The following is a 22514-nucleotide window of genomic DNA, read 5'->3' on the forward strand; positions in this document are numbered from 1 at the left end:
TGTTTGTTAATGCTTTGTTTCCTTTTAGCGGCACATTTTCTGTTTGGCTCAGGCAAATATGAAAATTCACTCTCGTTCCGAAGTACACAGTGACAGACTGTTAGAGAACGTGTCCCAGAACTCGAGATGGGAAATCTAGCCTAGGATTTCAAAAGCTGGTCGTCAAATATTCGTAAGTTGGATAGTTTACATTTCGACAGATCAGAGCCAACTTTGGTTTTGTTCAGTTCAGTCACTCAGTCGTGTCTGACTCTGTTACTGCTGAAGAAAAGGAGCAGTTTGTTCTGCCTGACACCCCCCACCCCTGACCCCCAAATCCTCCTTCTAGGCCAAGGGAGCAGCTGCCGAATCTGATGAGATTTGGGGAGCAGGGGCCGGTGGGGGGTGGTTGGCAAAGTGCTGAGATTCCCCGTTTTCTGAAATTCCACTCGGCTATGATCCCTTGCTCTTTTTCTTCCTTCCCCTGTCCCCCATTTCCCCTCCTTTACCCTCCCCTCCCCCCCCCTCCCCTCCCTTCTCATCCCAAGGACAAGGCTTTGAGCCTGAGGATGTACCAGGCATCACTGTGTTAGGAATCCAAAGAACCTTCAGTCCCAGGGGGACCTTAGAGATATAAATAGAGAACTACCTCTGAAAGTGCTAACAGGTACTCTGATGCCCCAAATTCCCAGAAAACAAGATAAGGGAGGGACTGTTTTTACCTGCAGAGGGGGATTGGGGATCCCAGAGAAGGGGGACTGGTTCCCAGAGAAGGGGAACCACAATATATCCTCTGCCCAAATGCAGCAGCTGTTCCACATGGGAGCAACCGTTAGGCCACTCTCGTTGTGGCATAAATGACTTCCTATCACCATTGACTGTTGCCTGCAGCAGAAAGGGCTGGAATCCTGAGAAATCAAGAGATGTGACTTTTGGAATCTAGAACCAGGGGAAGAAAATGGCCTGGATGTGAGAGGCCACTGGAAATGGGAAGCAGGTGGTGGGGTTGTGGGGTGGGGGGGTCTCAGCCAGCCAGTAGCCACAGAGAAGCAAGGGACAGTAACCCGACCTAGTTCACAGGCTTTCCTGGGGCTCTTTCCACTCATGGTCACACAAGGTCACCCATCAATGAGTGGCAGACCCAGGGTTCAAACCCAAGGCTCATTCTGAAGCTAGGCTCTTCCCACAGCAACTGAGGACTGTGGATCAGAAGAGGCCCACGGGCAATCAGGAGCATCAAGCTGGGGGCAACATAAAATGGCGTCTCAAGACCACCTCTGGGAACCCGCGCCCGCCTGACCTTAACTTCACCTCAAACGGAAGTGCCTTCGGCCCTTTCGGAAGTCACTTTCCCCTCCCCTTAAGGACTACAAAGTCACCGGACGTGACGTATAGGTCACATGGTGGCACGGGGGCGGGGCTAGGGAAGAAACATCCCCAGCGGGCATGTGGCCGCGGGTTTTGCATGGTCCAATGAGGGTGGGCGGCGTGGCCAGGCCTGGTGGCGACGATGATGCGCATTTCTTGTTTTCCTTCTTTAGCTCTGATAAAGATGAGGCTTAGCCAGGTGTTAGGTAATTCTGGTGTCAGTTTCCACTTTGCATCTAATCATAGTCTTCTCTCCGATTCGTGGTATGTGTAAAGATTATTTTCTTTGTATCTCTTGAGTCTTTTATGCCCTTGTTAGCTTCCTTCCTTTGTTTCCACCAGCTCTTGCTACTTTTCTGTTTATTTACCTTCTCATTTCTGCTCCAGCATCTACTCAGAAACAGGACAACTTAGGACTCTCAATTAGCTTGCCTTCTACCTCACCCTCCTTTCTTGAGCATAATGGTTTGTAACTTCTTTGAGCTTCTTAGCTTCCCCTGCTGGATCTGGTCCTTTTAAGTCAGGTTTTTACATTTTAATTTCAAAAAATATTAATGAATCCTCTCTTGGAATACTGAGTACTGTCAGCTCTTACAAAGTCCCTTCCTTTTTGTTTTTCTTATTTCTTCCCTAAACGTTGCCATGGTACATAGCACGTGGGAGAAGGGAGGAGAGATTGTGGGGGTGGGGGGGGCGTTATGGGTAGTCCCCATAAATCTTGAGCTCTGCTTAGTACTCTGGTGAGCACTCACTGTGGAAGTTTTCCCTCTTGTAACTTTTCTGCAGAAAATTTTCAGATCCCTGTGGATATCAGACAACTGTGAATTCCACCCATCCCTGATTTCAAAGGGGTGGAACAGGCACGACCGTCATGTGTTGTGGGTTAAACCCCCTTCATTTTCCATCCTCTCTGTATCTTGTTGGACCATCTCTCTGGTCTGCAAAAACTGCTAGCATGGGCAGGTATATGGTTTAGAGCATGGTATACTCCAAGAGACCATCCGTTCCCACTACTGCTCCCCCTTGTGGCTCAAGGAGCCAAAGCTCCTGGGGTGCCTAGGGTGGGGGTGTGGCAGAGGGCCTTACCCTGGCCTGCACCTGACCCGATTTCCTTGCCCCGTAGGAGTGCTGTTTAGCATCGAGGTCACCTCTACCTACTTCGCTGTGAGGAACTACTGGCGAGGATTCTTTGCAGCCACGTTCAGCGCATTTGTTTTCCGAGTGCTGGCCGTGTGGAACAAGGATGCTGGTAACATGGGAAGAATCATCTGGGAAGTGGGACTAAGGCCCAAGGGTATATAGAGGGCAAGAGTACAGGTCGTGGAGTAGGGGAGTGTCTCTGCCAGTTGTTTAGTCGTTAAGTCGTGTCTGACTCTTCTGCAACCCCATGGGCTGTAGCTCACCAGGCTCCTCTGTGCATGGAATTTTCCAGGCAAGAATACTGGAGTGGGTTGCCATTTCCTTCTCCAGGGGATCTTCCTGACCTAGGCATCGAATCTGCATCTCCTGCCTTGGCAGGCAGATTCTTAACCGCTGAACCACCAGGGAAGCCTGTCTCTGCCAGTAGTGTTAGGAAAAAGAATTTAAACAGAGGGGATGGTGGGTTTGGAGGAAGCTTTAATCCTGAAGGCTGATGACCTTGGGTCCTTCTCAATGGCTTCTGTGACACTCCCACCATGACCTTGGTCTTTCCATCCTGTAGTCACCATCACAGCCCTCTTCAGAACCAATTTCCGAATGGACTTCCCCTTTGACCTGCAGGAACTCCCAGCCTTTGCGATTATCGGGTCAGTGGGCTTGGCTGCTCTGGGAGTGGGGGGACCAGGGCTGGGGCAGAACTTTGGATTGGAAAGGACCCACGCTGGGAAGTTGGCATGGGCAGGGGTAAGGTGGAAATTGCTGGGGGAGAGGTGGGTAGAAAGGGCAGGTGGACGCCTGATATTTGCTTCCCTGCAGTGGCCAGGGCCGAGGGATGAGGGTTTCATTTCTGTATGGCTTCCACCCTCAGGATTTGCTGTGGCTTCCTGGGAGCTGTGTTTGTGTATCTGCATCGCCAAGTCATGCTCGGAGTCCGAAAGCACAAAGCCCTCAGCCAGTTTCTGGCTAAGCAGTGAGTCACTGCCCTACCCGTTTACTCTCTGGTTTCTCCAAGAGTTCCTCCCTTTTAATCTTGGCGGAAGGTGTTAAATGCCTTTCGGTAGCTTGTGATAAAATACAGAAGCCCGTATACCCTACTAGGGACGAGCGGTGTGGTTTCCCGTTTAAAGATTGCTTATTGGTGGAGAGAGTGCTCCCTCCGTTTAATGGCCTGAGACCACAGGGGATGCCAGGAAACTTCGGATTCCCAGGGTCCAGTGTGGCATCCACTGTGGGTTGGCCAAATCAGGATGAGGATTAGTTCTAAGTAATTAATCCTGTTTCTTTTCCAGCCGCCTGCTCTATCCTGCAATCGTCACCTTTGTCATCGCCTCCTTCACCTTTCCACCAGGAATAGGGCAGTTCATGGCCGGAGAGGTCAGCTCCAAGGTTGACCTTTGAGGGTGGGGGTCAGGTCACTGAGGCTAAACCAGGATGGGGCCACGTGGAAAAGAGGAAGTGGCGCAGGTGACCCTCGGGCTTCTGCGCACACGTGCTTTTTCCCACGGATGGCATCGCTCCCTGAGAAAAAAGCGGAAAGGGACCCATCAAAAATGAGACCGGGGAATCGGTTCTCTTTAAAAAAAATGGAAGTACCGAACATCTCTGGAGAACCGCTCCCTTTTGCTTCCTCCTTTCACAGCTGATGCCTCGGGAAGCCATCAGTACCCTGTTTGACAACAATACGTGGGTAAAACATACCGGGGACCCCCAGAGCCTGGGCCGGTCAGCTGTGTGGATCCACCCCAAAGCCAGTGTTGTTATCGTCCTCCTCCTTTTCTTCGTCATGAAGGTACCTCCCCCTACACCCCTGACTCCCTGAGCTTCTGTTTTCAACCTAGGAACCAGGGTTTGCATAAGGGGTGTGTGTGTGTGTGTGTGTGTGTGTGTGTGTGTGTGTGTGTGTGTGTGTGTGTGTGCGCGCGCGCCCCGCGTATCCGACTCTTTGCGACCCCATGGACTGTAGCCCACCAGGCTTCTCTGTCCATGGGATTTTCCAGGCAAGAGTACTGGAGCGGGTTGCCATTTCCTCGTACAGCTCATGCATTGGTAGGCAGATTCTTTACCACTAGCGCCACCTGTGGAGAAGGAAATAGCACCCCTCTCCAGTACTCTTGCCCGGAAAACCCCATGGACTGAGGAGCCTGGTAGGCTGTGGTCCATGGGGTCGCTAAGAGTCAGACACAACTGAGCGACTTCACTTTCACTTTTCACTTTCATGCATTGGAGAAGGAAATGGCAACCCACTCCAGTGTTCTTGCCTGGAGAATCCTAGGGACGGGGGAGCCTGGTAGGCTACAGTCCATGGGGTCGCTAAGAGTCAGACACAACTGAGCGACTTCACTTTCACTTTCCACTTTCATGCATTGGAGAAGGAAATGGCAACCCACTCCAGTGTTCTTGCCTGGAGAATCCCAGGGACGGGGGATCCTGGTGGTCTGCTGTCTATGGGATCGCACAGAGTCGGACACGACTGAACCAACTTAGCAGCAGCGCCACCTGTGAAATCCTGAAATCTGTCTGAGCCACTAGGGAAGCTCCTTTGCATAAGGTGAAAGTGAAAGTGAAGTTGCTCAGTCGTGTCCAACTCTTTGCAACCCCGTGGACTGTAGACTACCAGGCTCCTCCATCCATGGGATTTTCCAGGCAAGAGTACTGGAGTGGGGTGCCATTTCCTTCTCCATAAGGTAGGGAAGGGTAAAACTTGGCCTGGTCTTTGTCTAACCTAAAAAGAAACAACTTGGAAATCAGAGCCTAAGTATTAATAAGTTGCTCATCTAGAAAACTGAACCAATATCTGGGTTAATGTTCCATTCATGTCAACTTCATGATGTCATTAATTATTATAACCTTTCTAAAGGCTCCACTTGCTAAATTATTGAGACACCACAGCCGCTGAGTAAATAGGGACAAGACAGAGCTTAAGCAATACAATAACTGTGTGAAGACCTCAGATAAATTAACCAAATCTCTCCACATATTAGATAATTAGGTACTTCATCTCCAGCATCTGATTACCCATTTTCAGATGATTTGCATATCCATTTTTCTCCCAGTCTGGTGGATAATCTCTTCTCTAGAATTGCAAAAGAGATAAAATATTTAAATCCATTTTATTAGTGACTATAAATAATTTTTACAATATTATTATTCTCTATTGAGGGAGTGAGGCTGTGAGGATTTTGCCATTCTTAAACCATTTTCTTCTAACTTAAGTTAGGAAACAAAAGCTGATCTCTTTTACTTATATTGGTTCTTTCTCATATCTTCCCATCAAGGATCACATGGATATAGACTTTTCAGTTACTGCCTTGTACAAGGTTATTTTTATTTCCACCCCTGGTTGTGACATCTGTTATAATTGCTGTTTGTCTTTTTCTCTCTTTTTGATGATTGCCTCATTATTAATAGTATGTCTTGTCTGAATAGCCCATGATTTTCCTGTATATATTTGGAGCAGAAAATGGCAACCCACTCCAATTTTCTCACCTGGAGAGTCCCATGGACAGAGGAGCCGAGTGGGCTCCAGCTCATGGGATCGCAAGAGTCAGACATGACTTAGTGACTAAACCTTGTCTGAATAGCCCATGATTTTTCTCTATATATTAGGGTTTTCATTTGATTTTCTTTTCAACAAATCCAAGTAACGATTCTATTTTAGTCTATAGTACAATTTTTTACATACATTTTAGTGGATTTAACAGTACTTTTGGGCAGACTTTAGATGAATCCACAAAACTTGATATGTTTAAAATAAAATATAGACAGTAAAGCAGGAGGCATCTAGATGTTCAGAATCATGCATAAGGAGTGTTCTGGTTGGTGTTATCACTGGATATCTTGCCTTTTAAGAATTCACCAGCAAAAGGCAGTTCTTCTGTTCTTCATTCCCATATAATTTACCAAAGTCAGAGAGTTCTGTCCACATTGAACTTTCATGTTTATTAAGTTATTCTTTTTTAAAGAGAATCTTTTTTAAAAAATTAATTATTTTTGGCTGCGCTAGGTCTTTGTTGCTCCACGTGGGGTTTCTCTAGTTGCAGCGAGTGGGAGCTTCTGTCTAATTGCGGTATGCAACTTATTCTTGATACTTACTGTGAAACTATTTCCATAGGATATGAGTCACTAAGTTATATTGTAATAGCTGTAGTGGGTTCATTCATCCATTTATTCAATAAGTGTTCTAATGCACCTACTGTGTGCCAAATATGAGATACTTGATTATTGATCTTTGGCATATCTAATGCTTGTGGTTGGAAAAAATTATTTAAAAATTTCTAATTGATTTTTTGCTGCTCATTTAATGTGATTGTCAATGGTCTTACAATTAGAGATACCAAGTGCTTGATATACCAGGTTCCAGCTCTGTCACTTATGTTTTCAGGATTTGCTTTGGGGTTCTGGGAGCTGTATTTATGCATTCTGTTTCTTTTTCCATTCTACATGGGTTAATTGGGTCTATGGCTTCCATATTTTGCACACCCACTTTATTAATTAGATCATTTTCATTTCTTCCTTCAAAAGATTTGATATTTTTTAGTCATAAACTTCTCCATGTCTTGCTAGGGATCTGATTTTTCATTATAGAGTTTATCTTCTCTAATGTATAAACCCCAGCTCTTTGTAATTAGCTATTGAGCATACAAACCCATCTGCAGCAACCAAGTCCAAGTTTTGATGGCATCTCAGGATTTATTGTTCAATGATAATAATTCTGTGTTTGTGATACTCCTCTAGATTGAACTGTTTCTTTGGGGTCATATATATTTTTGAAACATTAAGCATTTGAAAATTTTTGGAGAAACAAAATTGTGTATATATTTTCAACATCTCCTTCATGCCTCCCCTCATTTCCCCAGATATTTCCCAAGCATATCTCTGGATCCCACTTTACAGAATGAGGTTTATTCTGACAAACGTACTTGGATTATATAGAAGGACTAAGCTGTATGTCACTCACTAATTTCTTACTTAATTACATCCTCATTAATGTCTACATATAAGAGAATCCAGAAAAGAAACTCGGGGCTTTCCTGGCAGCTCAGTGATAAAGAATCCACTTGCCAGTGCTGGAGACACGAGTTTGATCCCTGCTCTGGGAAGATCCCACATGCCACAGAGCAAATAGGCCCAAAAATGCACCACGACTACTGAAACTGTGCTCTGGAGCCCGGGCGCTACAACTACTGAAGTCCGGGTGCCCTGGAACCTGTGATCCACAGTGAGAGACGAGAAGTGCTGTCACAGCTAGAGAGTAGCCCTCGCTTGCCACAACTAGAGAAAAGCCCGGGCAGCGACAAAGACCCAGCACAGCCGATAAATAAATAATTTTTTTTTAAAGAAAAGCAGCTCACATTTCTTGGGCTATATTTCAAGCCCAACAGTTTGCAGCCAGCCTGTACTATTCTATAATATTCTAAATGTAAAACCATCCACTGCTATTAACCTACATTACCTAGTTATCACTGCTTCCATCATCTTCACTCTCCTATCACTGAACATATAACCATACCCTTATTTCCAAAATGGGGACAGTAAAGATGCCTAACCACATTAAAACATAGAACTGACTAGAACTATTTTTCCACAGTCTGATTTGAAATTTAGCCCATGTGGTCTTCTGGCAGTATCCGTGTTCACAGATTGGATTCTCAGTTCAGCTCTTTTATAAAACACTGATGAAGGGAACTTCCATCGTCTCCATTTTAAGACATGGAAAGTTATCATCTTGTTGTGAGTCTGGTGTGTCTCTAATGAGTATGAATATGATTACAACATCTCCATTTCCTTTTTAATGAGTCTAACGTTATTAGCTAGTATCATTGAGTTCTCAATACAGCCCGAGGCTCTGGAGAATTCTTGCCTAATCTTCCCTTGGTTCCTCCTTGTGAAGCATCTAAATAAAACACAATCTGTGAGAAGGGGTCTCTAGTTTTCCATTTCTCTAGAACTGGGGGCTTAAAATCTTGGGAGTAAATTGTGTTCCAGATCACTTGCCCTGCTTCTGGATTTTCCCTTTTGTGTGCTAACAACTCAAAAAGTTTGCTCGTGTCAAGCATCCACCTCTGTGCTGCAGGAGTTGATAACTTTCAGCTTCCTGTGATGCTGATCCTGTTCTTAGGCATATCTTGGAAGATAATCTAAAGTTCATCCTCTGAAGTCAGACGCATCGGCCACCTATTATCTGTATTACTGGAGCTTTCAGATTAACCTGAGCCTACAAAATCCCTTATGGCTTTCATGTACTTATTCCAAAGAGATAGTAGGGAATAGTTCAAGAGGTTTCCAAATGTTATGAGTCAGGATCCCTTAAGAAGCTTAAACTATCAGCATCTAGAACTCCGTCTCCAGACAGTCCAGTGGGGTAGCCTTCCGTGATGTCTGCTCATCACAGTTCAAACAAGTTCCCCTGGCAAGCATCTCTGGTGGGTGTTTTAAGCAAATATTAGCTCCGAGAATCATTTCTGCTTTGTATGAATACTGTTTGACGAAACTTCTTTCTTTCCTTCCTTCCTGCCTACTTAACTTACCTTCCTACCTCCTACCTACCTACCTCCTACCTACCTACATCCTACCTGCAATTACTGAGCACTGTGCTGGTACTGAGAGAAGGCAGAGACAAGGCAAACGCTTGTTACACACACAAGGAATTTGCAATCTGCAACCCTCTTCATTTATACATTTAACTCTGCTGTTCTCAACTTTGCTGTTTTAAATAGTTCTATTCTGACAATTGTAGAAGGAAATGACAACTCACTGAGGTATTCCTGCCTGGAGACTCCCATGGGCAGAGGAGCCTGGTGGGCAAAGGTCTATAGTGTTGCAAAGAGTTGGACACGACTGAAGCGACTTAGCATGCACACGTGCATTCTGACAAATATGTATTTAGCTTGATCTCAGAGCTTCTGGGACAAAGGCTTCTCAGAGCCTTTATCATTGTCTTTTTTCTAAATTTATTTTTAATTGCGGGCAAATTGCTTTACGATGTTGTGTTGGTTTCTGCCGTATGTTTATCACTGTCTTTTGAGGTCAGCCCTGGCTCAAGGGAATCTCTCTAAGGTTCAGAAAGTGAGAAACTTTATTTTCATTAGTTTACAATAAAGTTGGTACAGTTTTTCATCTTTGTGATCCCATGGGCTATACAGTTCATGAAATTCTCTAGGCCAGAATACTGGAGTGGGTAGCTTTTCGCTTCTTCAGGGGATCTTCCCAACCCAGGGATCAAACCCAGGTCAGATTGCAGGCAGATTCTTTACCAGCCGAGCCACAAGGAGAGCCCATATTCCCAGCAGAGTAGGCAAAAGAACTGAGAAATAGAATGGGAAAAAGACTAGTAATTGAACTTTTGAAATATCTGTAAAAGAAACAAAAATATGCGACATAATATATAAATTAAGCAACCGGTTTACATATGACTTCCAAAATAAGTAAACCAATCTTAGAAAAAGGTCTCAAACTAATTTGGTGAAGGATGATAGCAGCTAAGGGTCAAAACAAATTCAGTTCAGTTTAGCCACTCAGTCGTGTCCGAGTCTTTGCGATTCCATGAATCGCAGCATGCCAGGCCTCCCTGTCCATCACCAACTCCCGGAGCCTACCCAAACTCATGTCCATCGAGTCGGTGATGCCATTCAGCCATCTCATCCTCTGTCGGCCCCTTCTCCTCCTGCCCTCAGTCCCTCCCAGCATCCGGGTCTTTTCCAGTGAGTCAACTCTTCACATGAGGTGGCCAAAGTATTGAAGTTTCAGCTTCAGCATCAGCCCCTCCAATGAACACCCAGGATTGATCTTCTTTAGGATGGACTAGTTGGATCTCCTTGCAGTCCAAGGGACTCTCAATAATCTTCTCCAACACCACAATTCAAAAGCATCAATTTTTCGGCACTCAGCTTTCTTCACAGTCCAACTCTCACATCCGCACATGACCACTGGAAAAACCATAACCTTGACTAGATGGACCTTTGTTGGGAAAGTAATGTCTCTGCTTTTTAATAAGCTATCTAGGTTGGTCATAACTTTCCTTCCAAGGAGTAAGCATCTTTTAATTTCATGGCTGCAGTCACCATCTGCAAAACAAATTACCAGGATAAAAATATTTACAACTGAAAAACTGCACCATCTTTATTGTAAACTAATGAGAAATAAAGTTTCTCATTTTCTGAACCTTAGAGAGATTCCCTTGAGCCAGGGCTGACCTCAAAAGACAATGATAAATGTATGGCAGAAACCAACACAACATCGTAAAGCAATTATACATATTACTTTTGCTAAAATCATCCCAATTTCTTTTGGAATTCTACCTTGGCCTTGGAGTTCTTTTCTATGACACTGGCTGGCTTAGCTGGCTCTTGCAATGTGCTCTTGCAAGTTGGTCAGGACAGATCTGATTTTCTGATCTTTGTTGAAGGTGATTTGATGTTAAAGGAAAATGTTAAAGCAAATGGCTCGGCCAGGGCCGTCTTCACTCCAGGTTCCTTTGTGAGGTTTGCCATGTAGACGGCTTTGTAAATAACCTTACTGAAGCTAAATCAGTCACACAGTAAGTCACTATGACTTGAAGGTGTCTGCCACTTGGAAATGAGGCTCTTTTTCAGAAACATAGTCTGGCCAGGAAAAGATATCCTCCAGGTTCAAGAGCTTCAGGCTGCTCTGCTGAGGTGACCTTTTGGGGTTAAGAGGATACAGTGGGCTAGGGCCCTTTGGGGACAGTGACAGAGGAGTCCCCTGCAGCCCCAATCCTGTTTTGATCACCTAAAGGCAAATATTGTCACTCCAAGTAGGAGCGATTTGGGTTAACTGCCTGGAAGAACCTTCTTATAATGTTGTCTTTGGTGATATCTTAGCCTGAGTGCTCCATGCTTTTTTTGGTTCTGGGGGAAGGTGACAGACAAGATGACTTCCAGAAGGATTAGCTCTCCCAGGATTTCTATAACTCTTGGAACAAGAAGCAGGAAAGTAGTGGGAAGGGGGTTGTGAGAGTGTGTGTGTGTGTGTGTGTGTGTGTGTGTGTTGGACACAGTCTAGAGGGTGCGCTGATGCCTCTTTTTACCCCAGTTCTGGATGTCCATCGTGGCCACCACCATGCCCATACCCTGTGGAGGTTTCATGCCTGTGTTCGTGCTTGGTAAGTTCTGATGGGAAGCCTGGGATCTAACTGGTGGTTCAGGCTAGGGTACTGTGAAAATAAGGAAAGGCCTGGAATACTGGGGGCTTGTGTTCAGTCTTAGCACCCAAGGAGGCATTGGCTCTTAAAAAATGGAGGATAAAGACCTTGACTCTCTCAACACCGTCCTTCTTTTGTTCTCTCCCTAGGAGCTGCATTCGGAAGGCTAGTAGGAGAGATCATGGCCATGCTTTTCCCAGATGGTATCTTATTTGATGACATCATCTACAAGATCCTACCTGGGGGCTATGCAGTTATTGGTAAGACACATTCCACCCTTCTGTAACCCCAGGTACCCACACTCAGACTCTCCCATGACATCTGCATTCCAGGCTATACAATAATGGTCTTAATTTAATGCTATTTAATTCAACTTTTATTTAAATAATCAGCCCTTGGCTCTGACTCTAATTAGCTCTCATTAAACATCTTTGAGCCTCCCTATTTCTTCACACAGAATAGGGATTATAGGGATTAAATGAGATAATAAGGATGAGAACATCTAGGATTGCCTCTGAGTATTTGGTAAGGGCTTTTTCTTTTTCTCCAAAGAATCGTGGAAACAACAGTGCTTGTGACTGGCTTGAATACTTCTATCTGCAGGTGTGCTCATGTTGATGAGACTTAGGAGCACATGACTAAGAACTCAGAAATGTGGGCTCTGGTCTCATCCCTACCTTTTGTCACTGGATGACCATGGGGCAGATTACCTGCCTTTCTGCACCTTAGTTTCTTTATTCTAAAATGACTTTGAGATGTCTTACACTCCTAACATTTTGAGAGTCTGAGATTATCTTTTCACATTACATGTATAGTCCCTTCCACCCAAAAACCATGTCTAACAAAATGACCAGGATATTCCCTAGAATTATTATGCTTCCTCCCTCCCTCTCCTCTTTACCAAAATCCCATGACATCTAAGGCCATGCTTCCTTTGATATAGAAGAACTAATCAGCTTTATAGAACACAAGGTGACCTTAGTCCCCCATCACAGTTCTATACAGAAACTTCTTGCATCTGCTATTATTCCCTATTTTCACGCCTCTCAGATATCCCTTCAACCTCCCTGGTAGACATTTCCCTTAGCATGCATGTGTGCTAAGTCACTTAAGCCATGTCCGACTCTGTGATCCTATGAACTGTAGCCCACCAGGCTCCTCTGTCCATAGGATTCACCAGGCAAGAATACTGGAGTGGATTGCATGCCCTCCTCTAGGGGGTCTTTCTGACCCAGGGATCAAACCCATGTATTCTGTGCTTCCTGCATTGGCAGGCGAATTCTTTACCACTGAGCTACCCGGGAAGCCTATGTGTATATATATATATACACACACATGCATATATTGGCTTATATATGGGATATATATATCTCTCTCCTGTGTTAATGTTCTGTAGTATATTGCATGCACTATCCAGTAAAACCATTCCTCCCAATCTTTATCTTTTGTGACTTTTTCTTATTCTGTTTTCATGTGTGGCTTCCCCAGTGTCTTTTCTCATAGCATATCTTCCCATGTTTAAATAAGAAATAAAGTTAATGCACTAGGGACTCTTTGGCTGATGGGAAATCATAATGAAAAACAAGTAAGACAGATTCTGTCTTCAAAGAGCTTATGGAATCATAATGTTTTAGACCTGCAAGGGCCTTAGAACTTATCTAATGACCCATTTCACCTTAGAGATGAGAGCATGGGGTTCCAGAAGGATTAAGTTCTTCTCATACAGTTGAGAAATAGAATCAGGATCTTATTGCTCCAAGCCCACAGCAGAATTCTTGGGTTTTGAGTCCACTCATGAATTGTTGGCATCAGAACCTGAGGCCCCAAATAAAATGCTGTAAATGGGTTTTTAAAATGCTCAGTTAAGAGTGACCCAATTGTTTAAAAGCAAGGAACAGATAGCACATCACCATATTTTATAAATGAAAATTTGGACACACAAATTTTTTTAAGTTGCCAAAGGTCGTAGAATGAGATCAAAATGATTTTCTAACAGCTCAGCATTCTAGCCCCTACCTGACACATGGTCATCTCAGGAGTGCTGGCACTGCCCAGGGTCACCTCTCCCCTCCGTGTCACTCCCGTCACACCCCCCACATAGCCGCCATGCCAAGAAAGGCAGCCCTAACCCAGGGTACACGTCTGTGTCTGATTCCAGGAGCAGCAGCGCTGACTGGTGCAGTGTCCCACACAGTCTCCACGGCCGTGATTTGCTTCGAACTAACGGGTCAGATTGCTCACATCCTACCCATGATGGTGGCTGTTATCTTGGCCAACATGGTGGCTCAGAGCCTGCAGCCCTCCCTTTATGACAGCATCATCCAGGTCAAGAAGCTACCCTACTTGCCTGACCTTGCTTGGAACCAGCTCAGGTCAGGGGCACCAGCTGGAATTAGCTCAGATCTGATAGGGTGGGGGTAGGAGGGTCTGAGATTGAGAATGAGGTTAGGGTCGATGTCTGGATGCACTGCTTTTTTAAATTTATTTTTATATTCCCATGTACTTAATAATTTTATGAGTGATCAAATGCATGGTAAAAATTTCATGGGAGGAGTGGAAGGGACCGCCAAGGGACAGGCACATATGGTGGGGCTAACCTCCCCGGCTTTCTCCCTCCATAGCAAATTTACAATCTTTGTGGAGGACATCATGGTGCGGGATGTGAAGTTTGTGTCAGCTTCCTGCACATACGGGGAGTTGCGAAACCTGCTCCAGACCACCACAGTCAAGACTTTACCACTGGTTGAATCAAAAGGTCAGTGGGAGGGAAGAAAGCAGATTCCTGGGCTAGTGACCTGAACAAAGGCGCCACAGAAGTGCAGGCAGTACTGGGGTGAGCGCTTGTGTGTAGGGGCCACCCAGCCTCTGCTCTTTAGGGAACATAATCGATCATCTTCAAGGAAGGAAAAGCATAGCCATAACACAAGCGCAGGAAGACAGTTAAAAATCCAGTGAAAGAAATACAGTTGATTCTCATTATTCCTTGTAGTTATGTTCTAAAAACTTGCCATGAACACTGAGTTAAGGATACTGTACTGAACCTTGTGGCTCAGCTGGTAAAGAATCTGCCTGCAATGTGGGAGATCTGGGTTTGATCCCTGGGTTGGGAAGATCCCCTGGAGAAGGGAAAGGCTACCCACTCCAGTATTCTGGCCTGGAGAATTCCATGGACTGTATAGTCCATGGGGTCGCAAACAGTCGGACACAACTGAGTGACTTTCACTTCACTGAACCATTGCTCCCAAGGGAAATTCAAGGTGAAGTTCCTGCAAGCCTCTGGTCACATTTTCTTCAAGTAGTCAAAACAGCATACACTTGTCTTAAGTGTGTTTCTCCTTGTGTGTGTGCTTAATTGCTTCAGTCATGTCTGACTCTGTGACCTTGTGGACTGTAGCCCGCCAGGCTCCTCTGTCCATGGGATTCTCTAGGCAGAATACTGGAGTGGGTTGCCATGCCCTCCTCCAGGGGATCTTCCCAACCCAGGGATCGAACCCATGTCTCTGAAGTGTCCTGCATTGGCAGGCGAGTTCTTTACCACCAGTGCCACCTGGGAAGCCCTGTATTTCTCCTTAAAGACAACTTATTTAATATCTGTTGTTAATCCATTAACTTGGAACTCACCACGACCAACAGCATGATAGCTCATGGCTAAATAAAGCTTATCTAACACATGTATTTTCTACATAAGGCACATCACAGCCTTCTTGCTTGGGGGCAATTGTAAACAACAAAATCACCATCATGAAACACAAAAATACAAAAATCATGACATTCCATGAATCACAAAAGGAACACTTGTTTATAATATGAAGCTAGAAAAAAAAAAAAAAAGGCAGCATATCACTCTGTTCAGACTCAACCGGGAACATGTGCATGGGGCACCTCAGATCTTTTGCTGCTTTACATGTGCCTGTAAATGATGGGGAAAGCACAGCACGTATTGATTTTGGGTTACAAATACACTTGAGCCAGTGGGTGAATTCACAAATAGGTAATGGAAGTGGTTTAGTCGATAAATTGTGTCTGGCTCTTGCAACCTCATGGGCTGTAGCTCACCAGACTTCTCTGTCCCTGGGATTCTCCAGGCAAGAATACTGGAGTGGGTTGCCATTTCCTTCTCCAGGGGATCTTCCTGACCCAGGGATTGAACCTGGGTCTCCTACATTGTAGGTGGATTCTTTACTGACTGAGCCATCAGGGAAGCCTTCACAAATAGGGAATCTGTGAATAATGAGGCTCATCTGTAAATCTTACACCCCCTGAGGTGGCTCTCTTTGCCCCATAGCTAAATGACAGTTGTTCTTTAATACCCAATTTAAAGAGCAGATGAGACTGTTCCATGTGAAGGAGTAAACATGTTTGATAAGTAGTGATTTCACTTCCTTCACCATCCTTTCTGCCCACCTCTGACACTTAATCTTGCTTTGTATTACTTCTTATTGTGGTTTCTATATCCATGTCTTATCTTCCTCACTAGATTCGGTATCCTTTGAGGGCTGAGACTATAACATCTGTCTCCCTCAGACTTCTTCCTTATAGGTATTTACCAGATATTAAATAAATATTTGTCGGACTTCCCTGGTGGCCCAGTGGTTAAGAATCTGCCTTGCAATGCAGAGGATGGGTTCAATCCCTGGTTGGGGAAGTAAGATCCTACATGCCCCAGGGCAAGGAAGTCCATGTACTATGAGGAGCAACAAAAGAGCCCATGTGCTGCAAGTAAGACCCTACACAGCCAAATAAATAAATTTAAAATAAATAAATAAATATTTGTCTAATGTTTAAATTAGTGTGATGGAATCATAGGGCTGTTTGAAGCCATTTAAATTATTAGCTCTAATTTCAGATGATTAGAATATCCAAATTACCTTAGTTTTAATATTTTCCCAAATACCTTTCAGTGGCCTCTAAAGCAGAGGAACACGGGATGGGTTGCAGGGTTTTAATAGTAATGACTAAGACTTAACAGGTAAAGAATCTGCCTGCCAATGCAGGAGACATAAGAGATGCAGGTTCGATCCCTGGAGGAGGACATGGCAACCCACTATCCTTGTCTGGAGAATTCCATGGACAGAAGAGCCTGGCGGGCTACAGTCCTTAGGATCGAGCAGTCAGACAGGATTGAAGCGACTTAGCACAGCACACAGCACAAGACCGAACAATAAGATTTATCTCAATTACACTGCCTTAATCTTGGACTTCTTTCTACTTTTTTTTTAATCTTGGACTTCTAAGGTGATGCTAGTGGTAAAGAACCTGCCTGCCAATGCAGGAGATGTAAGAGACATGGGGGTCAATCCGAGAGATGTGGGTTTGATCCCTGGGTCAGGAAGATGCCCTAGAGGAGAACGTGGCAACCCACTCCAGTATTCTTGCCTCGGAAATCCCATGGACAGAGGATCTTGGCAGGCTACAGTCCATAGAGTTGCAAAGAGTCTGAAGTTACTTAGCACGCATGCAATCTTATGACCTTAGAATGCAATGAAAATGCTAATGATAGTAACAGAATGCTAATAAATATAAAGGGCTTCCCTGGTGGCTCAAAGGTTAAAGTGTCTGCCTGCAATGCAGGAGATCCGAGTTCAATCTCTGAGCCGGGAAGATCCCCTGGAGAAGGAAATGGCAACCCTCTTCAGTATTCTTGCCTGGAGAATCCCATGGAGGGAGGACCCTGGTAGGCTACAGTCCATGGGGCCGCAAAGAGTCGGACACGACTGAGTGATTTCACTCACTCACTCACTCAATAAATATAAAAGAACTTTTCCTGAAAAGGGAGGCATTATGTCTATGCCTAGAAGGACCCAGAGTATTTTAGTGATTAAACATCAGATATCCTTGTAGCCTTTTTTCGAAGTATTGGGTTGGCCAAAAAGTTCATTTGGGTTTTTCCATAAGATGATACGGGCTTCCCTAGTGGCTCAGATGGTAAAGAATCCACCTGCAATGCGGGAGGCCTGGGTTCAATCCCTAGATTGGGAAGATCTCCTGGAGGGGGGCCTGGCATCCCACTCCAATATTCTTGCCTGGAGACTCCCATGGACAGAGGAGCCTGGCAGGCTACAGTCCCTGAGGTCATAAAGAGTCGGACACGACTTAGTGACTAAGCATAGCACACAGCACATAAGATGACCCAGAAAACCCAAACAAACCTTTTGCCCAGCTCAATATAGTCCCATATCAGTGTGAATGGTTTTTAATGTGTCTTCTTTTGGAGGCAGAGTTGATGAGCCTATTTTAATGCCTAGTTCACCTGTTTGCAAACTGTCTATGTACTTATCAAAATAAGTACAAATTAGCACCAGTTAATATACTCTCATGGAGAAGGAAATGGCAAACCACTCCATATTGCTTGCCTGGGAAATCCCACGGACAGAGGAGCCTGGTGGGCTATAGTCCATAGGGTTCCAAAGAGTCGGACACGACTAAGCAACTGAATAACAACAATGTACTCTCAATTGGGTCCCTAAGTGCTAAATGGGTGAAATAAAAGGAACTGAGCGAGGTTCAATCCTGAAAGACTTTGGAAATGAGTTTTTAGGAAGAGAGGGTAAGAGCTGAAAGAGTCGGGCGCTGGGCTGAGTCCATCTCCATCCTGTGGAGAGAGGGGTGAGGGGGTGATCGAGTTGTCCTCAGGCTGAGCCTGGGTCTCCCCCAGAGTCAATGATCCTGCTGGGCTCTGTGGAGCGGTCAGAACTTCAGTCCCTGCTGCAGCGTCACCTGTGTCCTGAGCGGAGGCTGCGGATGGCCCAGGACATGGCGAGGAAGCTGTCCGAGCTGCCCTTCGACGGGAAGGTGCGGCCGGCTGGGGTGGGGCGCTCTGGTGTCTGGCCCCAGGGTCGACCCGAGTCCTTTGCCTTTGTGGATGAAGATGAAGATGAGGATCTCTCCGGGAAGCCCGAGGTAAGCGGGCTGGGAAGGGTCAGGGGAGCAGGACAGGTGGGACAAAGGGAAAACAGGAAGAGAGAGGACTGATGCTGATCATTGACAAAGTCTAAGAGATCAGTGCCCCTGCATCCAGGGACTGAAGGAGATGAGGTTGCAAATTTTGGAGCCACGAGAATTCAGAGAGCTCTGAGGACTTCTGAACTGGACAGAACAATAGCATTAGATAGGTTTCCCAGGACACCAGCTGGTACAGGCAGGACAAGGTAGCCTCTTCTCTAGGACTGAGAATTTTTACTGTTCTCTATAGATGCCTTCTCTTCCTCCTCGCCACCCCCTTCCTACTGATCCACTGCCCCCCGAAGAGCCCAATGGGCCCCTGCCCAGCCACAAACAGCAGCTAGAAGCACTGGAGTCTACAGGTAAAGATTCTCCCATCATGCATCTCACCCTTGCCTCACACCTTGTGGGTTGTCTCTGTGTGCTGCTATTATGAGGAGGGATGAGGCCAAGGGATGGTGGGAGGGGATTTCTATTCTTTGAGTTCAATGTTACTGTCCCAAAGTGGGGGGGAGGGGGGCGGCAAGGACTGGATTAGGAGGGTGGGAGAGGGGAGGTCCTATACAGGTGAAGCACCTAGAAATGCGAACCTGTTGTGACAAAGTATCAGGACAGCTTGGGGTCCCTAACCGTTTCCTCCCAGGATGGATAGTGCTTTGTCTCCATTTCCATCCATTCACCACTCCTCTCAGGTCCAAGACCCTCCATCTTTCGGTCCCTGCTTCACTGCTTGCTAGGCAGAGCTCGCCCCAAAAAGAAGAAAGTGACCCAGGTGAGAAAAGATGTGTTGGGAAAGGGAACTTGTCTTTGAGGAGTGAGAATCCCATGATCCTTAAGGAGGGAAGAGGTCCCACCAGGGAAGAGAAACTTCATCATATGGAAGGGATGATGGGATGGAAAGAGGCATCTGTGGCCTGGCCAGGGAGAGGCGGTTATGGTTCTACAAGGAAGAAAAGGGAAGGAACTTGGACCTATGTCTTTCTTCTCTAGGATTCAACGGATTTGGTGGATAACATGTCTCCTGAAGAGGTAAGTAAAGGAAACAGGAAGCTGGGGTGAATCATTTTTCTGTTTGGTTATGTTTTGTTGGTCTCACTGTGTGACATGCAAAAATCTCAGTTCCTTGACCAGGGATAGAACTCATGCCACCTGCATTGGAAGCATTGAGTCTTAACCACTGAACCACCAGGGAATTCCCTGTCTTGTTAAGTGAGGACATTGCTCTTTTTTTTCCCAATCTTCTTCATTGTGTTGTTGTAAGAATAAGATGTGAAGTTAGGCAGAAGGGCACTCTGAGAGGTTGTTAGTGGGGTTTGACTACGGAGTGGTGCTGGGCACATTGCTTGGAGGTGGGGAAACATGGCGGTGTCCTCATGGAGACCAGTGTCATTTCAGGAGAAGGAAGTTCTGAGCTGCTGTCTGTAGATGGGCCAGTGGTGCTAGGATGAGCCTTAGAACTTTGGAATGTTAGAGGCATTCTGGACCATGCAGATGCTATGTGGGAAGGATGACATTTACCTGCAGGAAAATGTCACTGGGCAGCCAGCTGATACAAACGGAGGTGGAAGAACGGCATCAAAACTAAAATGGGGAAATCAGTGCCTGGTGAGGTTACTATGCTAGGTTGATCCGGCCCTGAGACAGGGGACAATGGGAAGATTCCAGGAAGTGAGACTGGGAAGAACCACAGACTGAGGCCAAATACCGACCGTGGTGCCTCCTTGGGACAAATGCCTGTTTCTGCAGAGAGGGGGCTGTTGAGTCCACGAGAGAGAAAATCAAGCACTGGGTGGAGCAGGTTGTGCTGAGTGACCAGAACATGGCACAGAGAACAGATTGGGAACACGTGGCTGAGCTGTGCAGATCAGAACTACCCTGGGGTGTGGAGAGATACCAATAAAATCCATTAGCAACCATTCCATTTAGTCAAGAGAAGGCAAGCTTGCTGCAAAGGCTGAACGGTAGAGCTTTAAAAGTACGTGGCTGAAATATCAGACTTTTTAGCCTTCACAACTATGTAAGCTGATTCCCTGATCCCTACTCACCCATCCACCCCCCCCCCGAAAGTTGACGTTGCCAATGGTTGAACATTTTGAATGTACTAAAAGCCACTTAATTGTACACTTAAAATGGTTCAAATGGTAATTTTCATGGGAAATTTATCTTGATATTAAAATATAAAATTAGATATGCAAAATGAGCAAACAACAAAAAGTATGTAGCTGATAAAATACCATAATGTATATTATCTTCAAAGAAACATCTACTGGATATCCAGAATATATGCATCCATGAGTGCTTATTTCCTCACTTGTGTCTGACTCTGGAACTCTATGGACTGTAGCCCACCAGGCTCCTCTCTCCATTGGATTTCCAAGGCAAGAATAATGGAGTGGGTTGTCATTTCTTCCTCCAGGGGATCTTCCCGACCCAGGGATCAACCTGAGTCTCCTGAATCTCCTGCGTTCTTTACCACTGTACCACCTGGAATATCCCATCCAGAATATATATGTGCTAAAAATTAAAAGTACTCAAGATTGGAGGAGAGGGTGGTTAGTGACAGGAGAGAAAGGCAGGTCTTCCCCTTCTCCGCTTGACACCCCTCAAGACACACAACATTTCTGGATAAATGACCTGAAAAATCAAATGGATAATCACAGATGAAAAAAATTGAACTATTCCTCTACCCACAAGCAGGAATCAGATGGGTCATACCTACAATGAAGGAGTGCTTTACTAGGCTGCTGAAACCAATAATACTTTTTTTTTTAATGCACCAAAGAAAGCCAACTAGTTGATCAGTGAGATTATTTAATAACCACAGGAAATAAAGTGCAACTAGCGATAAAAAGAAGATAGATGATACATTTTTAGCTGATATCTGTCTCAGGGAAGACTTTAAGCAGCTCTCAACTCCCATGGGACCCACCATGACTCTTTCGAAGGATAAGATACAATAGGAGTCAAACGTCAGGATATTTTGAACAGCGTTTTCAGGCTGGATACAGATGACACCCTTGACAATATCAAGATGAGACCTTTGGGAATAGTCAAAGAATTCAATTCTAGGTCACCTGAAGTCTTTGCTATGACTTGTCTAATTCCGCCGCTCTGTTAGGAAGACACACCCGTTAAGAGTCCCGGTTTGTAACTGATGCTGAGCTTTTTAAAGTCGTGGATCACATCAAAACTAAAGCAGATGAAAACTGGGGTTCCTGGGACATGATGGGCAGTCAAGGTCGGAAGCCCACCCCTGTGTAATCTTAAGCATTTAAGGACAAACACTTAAGCACTCTGTTCCTCTGTTTTTCCTCATCTATAAAATAGAGATAACCATAGGGCAGAGGATTCGAGGAGTGAAGCAATTGGCATAATGCTTGGCACAGAGAAGTGCTTGGTGCGCGTGCACAGGAAGTGGTTCTGCTACTGTTGTTCCCCGAGGACAGGGAAAATGGAACCAGGGAGGCCAGAAATGATCAGAGCACAGTGCAGGAGGGCAGCAGCAACCAAACCAGCATCGGCAAGGGTCTCGCTCCCTGTCATTTAAGTAAACCTTGTCTGCAACATACCTGCTAAGTGGTCATCCATCCTGGGCTGAGTGCTGCCCAACTTCGGGTGGACCTTTAGTCAGGGAAGGTGAAAGTTTGGAAGAGGTGTGATTGTAGTCAGGAAAAAGCACGATGGGACAGATGGGGAGAGCGCAGCCCTGTAGACCAAACACTGGACGTGAGATGACCTTCAGTGGGGGATGACCTTCAGTGGGGATGACCCACTGGGCGATGACCTTCAGTGACATCCTCTGAAGCTTGAGACGTGTAGATCTGAGCAAGTTGAAAAACAAAGACAGTAGAACCTCATTCAGAGGTTGTTGTTCAGTCGCTCAGTTGTGTCCAGCTCTTTGCAATCTCGTGGACTGAAGCACACC

At 45.4% G+C, this 22514-nt stretch overlaps 1 protein-coding gene across 3 annotated transcripts in view; it reads left to right on the forward strand.

Annotated features, from left to right (window-relative positions):
• The window catches only part of CLCN1 (chloride voltage-gated channel 1), a 41477-nt gene that overhangs the window by 13559 nt on the left and 5404 nt on the right, over positions 1-22514 (forward strand). For all 3 annotated transcript variants that reach the window (XM_065939479.1, XM_065939480.1, XM_065939481.1), the window contains 13 exons: positions 2471-2596; positions 3050-3134; positions 3356-3457; positions 3777-3861; positions 4127-4276; positions 11539-11608; positions 11797-11907; positions 13806-14019; positions 14269-14402; positions 18303-18547; positions 18840-18951; positions 19282-19361; positions 19580-19618. In XM_065939479.1, the coding sequence (XP_065795551.1) occupies positions 2471-2596; positions 3050-3134; positions 3356-3457; positions 3777-3861; positions 4127-4276; positions 11539-11608; positions 11797-11907; positions 13806-14019; positions 14269-14402; positions 18303-18547; positions 18840-18951; positions 19282-19361; positions 19580-19618 (1553 nt within the window). The remainder of the gene's footprint in view (positions 1-2470; positions 2597-3049; positions 3135-3355; positions 3458-3776; positions 3862-4126; positions 4277-11538; positions 11609-11796; positions 11908-13805; positions 14020-14268; positions 14403-18302; positions 18548-18839; positions 18952-19281; positions 19362-19579; positions 19619-22514) is intronic.

This window comes from Muntiacus reevesi, chromosome 6 (assembly GCF_963930625.1).
Source record: "Muntiacus reevesi chromosome 6, mMunRee1.1, whole genome shotgun sequence".
In the NCBI taxonomy this organism is placed as follows: Eukaryota; Metazoa; Chordata; class Mammalia; order Artiodactyla; family Cervidae; genus Muntiacus; species Muntiacus reevesi.